Source organism: Astyanax mexicanus, chromosome 8, assembly GCF_023375975.1.
Source record: "Astyanax mexicanus isolate ESR-SI-001 chromosome 8, AstMex3_surface, whole genome shotgun sequence".
NCBI classification, from domain to species: Eukaryota; Metazoa; Chordata; class Actinopteri; order Characiformes; family Acestrorhamphidae; genus Astyanax; species Astyanax mexicanus.
Genome location: NC_064415.1, coordinates 24,090,332 through 24,097,012, shown reverse-complemented (window position 1 = coordinate 24,097,012; position 6,681 = coordinate 24,090,332). Strand labels below are relative to the sequence as shown.

The following is a 6,681-nucleotide window of genomic DNA, read 5'->3' as shown; positions in this document are numbered from 1 at the left end:
TACATCTCTTAACGCCAATCATGGTGCCAGTTCAAGAAAAAAGTCCCGCCTTTCAGGAGAAACAGCCAATCAGCTTGCTGGTCTTGCGGAGCGCAGAGGAGGGTCAATGTGGTGAGCCCCCCCTCACTGTGAGTTCAGGCAGCTAGTCGGAGCAGCTGACGTTAAAACAGATCTGGATTTACAGAGATTTTCCTAAAAGAAAGGTAACGGAGCTAAACATGTAAACTGTGATTACACGGTTTCTGGAGCTGTTTCTGCAGGTTAGAAAGACTCGTCTCCCAATCAAAACAGACAGATCAAACCCATATATATATATATAAATAATGTTTAACGTGCCCTGATGTACCTGATCAGCCAGTAACTAATTATTTGTTTTTACTTGTATTTACTAATTTAGAATTGCAGGACTTACTGTAAGGTATAATAAACGAAAATTCATTTAGCTAACAGGTTTGCTAGAAGCTGCATGTAGAGGATAGCCAGAATTCAGTACAGTACTTTATGTTTGTAGTTTAAAGCAGTTTCTGAACTCTGCTCACTGCCTCTAAATTGTGTGTTTTCCACCTGATCCAACTGATCAGCTAATAAACAATCCTTTGCTGAGTTTACCTGTTAAAATCCTTTAGCCCACTGTGGACCATAACTCAATCATTATGTAAATCCAGCAGTGTATTATACAGAAACAAGTGAATTGTTTCCATTATTAAATTGCTACATGAAATCCATTGTTGATGTACTGTTTTGCATACTTTATTGAGGAATGGATTCATTGATGGAATATATCTGGTCCATGTCCTTTAGTAAAAGCTAATTTTGCAAAATTTGTGCACCCTTTGTTCAATTTTAAATCCATTGAATAAAAAAAAATAACATAAAAGAGTGCATCCCTGACAGAAAAGTGAAGACTTAATATCTGGAAAAGTGTTTTCATTTAGCTGTATTATAAGAATTACATATGTAGGAATGTCCACAACATTTCAATGTCAACAAAGGTAGGCCTAATTCTATTCTCATCATCTAATTGTAGTTTGTAAGTGTTTCACATGTGGTTATTTTAAATTTCCTGTCAACCTGTCTTAAAATGTAAGGGATACTGAACCTCAGTTGGGCTAGTGGGATGGCTCAAAGCAGGCGGCAGAAAATTTCCCTTATTTTTAAATTCAAAACTTGACAGGTATGCAAAAGTAACGTAATAGTTACTTTTACTGGTAACTAGTTACTTTTGTAATGGAGTAACTCAGTTACTAACTCAGTTACATTTTTGGAGAAGTAACTAGTAACTATAACTAATTACTTTTTCAAAGTAACGTTCCCAACACTGCAAATGAGTGATCTTTGTTGAACGGTTGTACTTGTAGGCAAATTAAGCATTTATTGTTGGGTCTATTGTATACTTTTGTAGTTTGTAGCTGTATTTGTGGGCTGTTGATGTGTATTAAGTTAATATAAGTAAGTCAAGAAAGAGAATATGTAGTTATTGTAGAATTAGCCTACTTTGTCGGACGACGGGAAATTCGACAGAACTCCCGCTGCGGGGTGGGGGGGTGGTTGCAGAAGGGGTACCCACTGTATTTACTGCACGCTACTGAGTTCTATACTTACAAATAAGTACACAGCACCCTACCACCAACAGGATTACTAAGGTAATGCATGTCAATATGATGGTCACGAAGGCAAATCTGTAGAGGGTCTTGTTGCAGTACAGCTCTCCAGGCAGGGTGGAGTTGTAGTTGGGGGGGTAGATGGAGAAGGTCCAAAAACTGCCTGTAAAAGACATTTAATGGCAAATTTCCATGAGTCACTCAGATCACTCTCTTTTTGCATATAAAAGGTACCACCCCGTTTATTTGTGTTGCACACAGTACAAACCCAATTTGTTTCATGTTTTTTTTCTGATTAACTTAATTTAATTTGTTAATATACATTCATTTCAGACCTGTCCATTTAAATAAAAGTTGGGACGGTAAAGCATTTTCCACTTAATGTAATATTGCAATTCCTTCTTGCAACAATTGAAAGTGTAACGCCACAGACGGGAGTCAGACGCTCGCGGTAAAAACAAAACGAGGCTTTATTATAAAGCACGTAAGCTGATAGGGTAGTCCGATAACAGGCGTGGGTCAAAGCCAGAAAAACAACCAACCAAAACATCAGAGCCGAATCAGAAACCGAAAACGAAACCATAAAACAGAAGCAGAGTTCAATAAACCAGAAAATCACAAAACAAACAGAACAAAAGGGTAAGGCAGAAACGTAGTCGAAAAAGAACAAAACAAAGGTCATACACGGGTAATATAGACGGAAGAAGAACGCTCAGTATATCGCTGGAAATATAGGGAAAATACCTCGCGACACGCGAGACAAACATACTGATATTTATACTAAAACTAAAATACAAACACCTGAACACAGTCTAAAATTCCGGTGACGTAGAACGCCCGAGTGAGCCGCGGTTGGCTGAGTCCGAGCGCGTGGTGTTGACAGGGGCATGCTGGGAGGTGTAGTTCCGGACCGGGGATTGTCCATAGACGGGAACGGCAGAGTCAGAGAAAGGAACTACAGAGTCTGTGGCAGGCGTGACAGAAAGATGCTTTGGCACCAAGGATACCAAGCATTGATATGTTTCAGGTGTTATTTTGTCCCTTTCTTCTTGCAGAAAAAAAAAACAGCACTGGCTTTTTATTGCATCTACAGGGAATTAAGAGTTTGGAAGGATGGCTAATGTGTAAATCTCGTGTTTTTCATTGTCTTATTGAAAAATGCATGGACGTTTCTGGAAAGGTTTTGGTCTTGAAGGCAGCATATGTTGCTCTAATATCTCCATGTACTTTTTTAGCATTAGTGCTGCATCTCAAAAATGTACAGACAGATGGTTCGTGATGCAGTGCTGTCTGAGAGATCAGAGATTATTGGTGTTCAGCTAAGGCTTGCGCCTCGGCGCTTTGCACAGTGAAATTTTGAAATGTGTTTCAGGCCTAAAATGAAGGAATAGATGTACAGGGGTTGGACAATGAAACTGAAACTCCGGTCATTTTAGTGTGGGAGGTTTCATGGCTAAATTGGACCAGCCTGGAGGCCAATCTTCATTAATTACACATTGCACCAGTAAGAGCAGAGTGTGAAGGTTCAATTAGCAGGGTAAGAGAACAGTTTTGCTCTAAATATTGCAATGCACACAACTTATGGGTGGCATACCATACGTTTAAAAGGACAAAATGTTGGTGCACGTCTTGCTGGTGACTCTGTGACCAAGACAGCAAGTCTTTGTGATGTATCAAGAGCCACGGTATCCAGGGTTATGTCAGCATATCATCAAGAAGGACGGACCACATCCAACTGTGGATGAAGTGGAAGCTGTCTGAAAGGGATGTTCGGGTGCTAACCCGGATTGTATCCAAAAAACACAACACAACGGCTGCCCAAATCATGGCAGAATTCAATGTGCACCTCAACTCTCCTGTTTCCACCAGAACTGTCCATCGGGACAATAAATTATTGTGGTCTAAAACCAGGTGTTTCAGTTTCACTGTCCAACCCCTGTGTATGAAGAAATTAAATGAAATTGATCAGAGAAAACATGAAATGTCTTCAGTTCATACTCTCTGTAATCACCCTAGCTAGTCCATGTCCCTGACAGAGTTTAGGATCATCTAGCTCCCCAAGAGAGTCTGGAGCCTAGAGAGAGGACCCTAAGACTATCTAGGTCTGCAAGAGTAAAAAGTGTCAAAACAAAAATAATTATAATAGCTAACAATCTAAACTAAAACATGAAATATTCTGTATCATGAGAATCAACAAGCTATAAGAAACATCACTAGACCTAGTGGAGCAGTCAAAAAGTTACCTAAATACATTGATAAAATGTGACACAAACCAAGAACAATAATAAAGGCTTGTTGGAGGTGAAAAATAAATAAATAAATAAATAGATAAAAGGGCAGCAATTTAAGGGCAGTAATCTGTTCTATAAAACACTAAAATAGAGTAAGCAGAAATAACCACACAAAGGATAGTACAGCTATACCAACTATACATGTGGAATTTGATAACTATTTAGACTGGAGATTGTGTTTTTATAACTTCCACTACTGGAAGAAAACAGCCTCAGCTGTTGATATGGCATTAATCAACTATAACAGAAATAAGTAGTGATCTTACATCACTGTGTTCAATAAATATCTCAATAGCTCTCTAGTCTAGTATTATTATTAGTATTAGTATTAGTATAGTTATTGCTAATGATGTTAAATCAAGTGAGCTGCTGACGGAATTGAGCATTGAGGAATAATATGGAACCAAACTTTGTTCCTCAAAATTGCTGACCAGATACTGAATGAAAAATTAGTAAGTCCTGATACTGATACAGGACTGCCAATGTAATCCAGCAAAATGTATTAATAATAAAAATGATAATAAAACACATACTAAAAAAACTCTTGATTTTACAAAGCTCTGTCTGTGCAAGACAGAGCACAGTTAAGCTAGTCAACAAGCCGCCATATTTTGTTTCTGAAAGAAGGGTGTCATAAAACTTTTGTCTGCCTATGGACTACTGCGTGACATGGTTTAATGGTTTCTGTGATTATGACAGTTATTGTTTTCTCACTAAGAGTATGTCTACTCCTAAGCCTACATTGCAAAAATATTGTATAGTATGAATTGCAATGAGTGATGTGCAATCTCTCACCACTGATGAACCAGCAGAACGTGAAGGCAGCCACAGCACCGCTCCAGAAAGAGCAGGGTATTTCATTCAAATAGGTCATGCAGTAGAACAGGACAAGGAGTAAAACTGTACACCACACTCCACACACCACCAGATACACAGAGATGCGGTGCTGCTGAGGACACTCATGTGTATACATTGCACCTGAGAAAATGAAAAGTGAAAGCTTTAAGATCTCAACGTGTCCCTCAACTTTAATCTTTCTGTCCATTGTTCCACATCAACTACTCTAAAATCTGCGAGGTCACTGGATAGGTTTCCATAAAATCTATTAAAGGAAAAAAAAGTTTACAAAAATATATGTATATACAAGAAAATATTTAAAATTACTCCAAATATATTTAATATGATTATTTTGGTCACATCAGCACATCTGCATTTCAGACTAAATTAAGCTGAATTAAAACTAAACTGAGTTCAATCTGAATAATTTCAGAGGCTTTTTTGTAACCGTTGTTTTATTGCGTGGGATAATTATGTGTGTAATTTATATGAGTTCTCTACAGGAAAGACACAATCTATAACAATTTTAAAGGATAAGGTTATTTCAGTGTTTTCTTGCTGTACATACTTACATTGTGCTTTTATCTTTAAAATAGTCATGGCACATCTACTTTTATATACATCATTTGAATCCTCATGAAGTTTAAAGGAAACTATTAACCCATTAAATGTTTTGCTGTCAAGCCTGGCACTGAAAGCGTAAGTGCTCCTGTCTCTCCCACACTCAGCTCTACCAGAAATCTCCAGTCTCCGGACTACAGTACCCAGGATGCACCACACACTGACACTTAAGACCACATGACACTTGAGCAACAGTTGCTGGAAAGTCATGTGACTTTCCCGTCAAAATAAAAGTATTACATTTTAGGGGGACTTTTATTTTGACAGGAAATCGTTTTGGACTCCAGCCAAGTGTTGCTAGAATCACAATGCTAAAAAAAAGAATCACAATGCTCGGAATTAAACCCCTCACTCAACTTCACCTATGCTGATATTGATTATCCTCTTACACTGTGTCTCTCTTTGCCTGTGTTGTTCTCTCTCTCTATCTTATATTGCCTTGCCTGTGTATGACCCCTGGACTGTTGTTAATTGTGTATGGTATGTTCTCTCTCTCTTGCTGCTGTTCACAGGTATCATTCTGACTACCCCTTGTATTTTCTCTTTTCTCAATAAACCTGCTTTATTGTATCTGTGTGTGTCTGAGACCCGCCTAGCCGTGACATCTGCTCAGTTCTGTAATATAAGATCATTCAGAAAGATTTGTTTTTGAGATATAATATATGTTTCTATAGTCATAAAGGTGAGTGGAATGACAGTAATAAAACCCTAAACAATGATCTTAAAGCAGATATTGGTAGAAAGATATAATATTACTCACCTACTGTAATATGAGCAATAGATATAGCCATCAGTAGTACCATGGTGATCACTGTGGTTTAAAAAAAATGCATATTTTATGAGTTTAGACATATTTAAAAATTACATTAGAATTTGATTCTATTAGTAAAGTCATGTTTTGTACAGTGCTTTGCAAGTTATCTCCCTAAAACACAATCACATTCATTAGATTGCAAATTACATTTTGACTTGGCTTTAAGAAATTTATTCTAGACGTATAGAAACTGTTAAAAATTGCTGTTCCCCATCGTCCAACCAACCTGAACAACCTGTAGCAAATCTGCTGGGGAATATGAGTGAAAATCACTCATAATTAGTGAGCAAAGCTGGCAGACACTTAAATCTCTAAAAACTTAGTAGCATTTGCAGTTATTATTGTTAGTGTTTAGATATGCTGATATAAATAATTATATATTTGAATTTAAATATTTTACAAGCATATTGTTTGAGTATAAAAAAAAACTGTAAAAAGTGTAAGGGTCAATTGTACCTATTACTGTAAAATATATTGAACAGTTAATAGTAGCATCATAGCATGATGTTCATGTAAA

At 37.3% G+C, this 6,681-nt stretch overlaps 1 protein-coding gene across 1 annotated transcript; it reads right to left on the bottom strand.

Annotated features, from left to right (window-relative positions):
* Positions 1-310: 310 nt before the first annotated feature.
* LOC125803849 (transmembrane protein 272-like) lies at positions 311-6,156 on the bottom strand. The gene is made up of 3 exons (XM_049482191.1): positions 6,111-6,156; positions 4,688-4,870; positions 311-1,764 (listed from the first exon to the last, which is right to left on the bottom strand). The coding sequence occupies exons 1-3, from the start codon at positions 6,151-6,153 to the stop codon at positions 1,583-1,585; spliced, it is 408 nt and encodes a 135-aa protein (XP_049338148.1). The 5' UTR covers positions 6,154-6,156; the 3' UTR covers positions 311-1,582.
* Between the last annotated feature and the right edge of the window lie 525 nt (positions 6,157-6,681).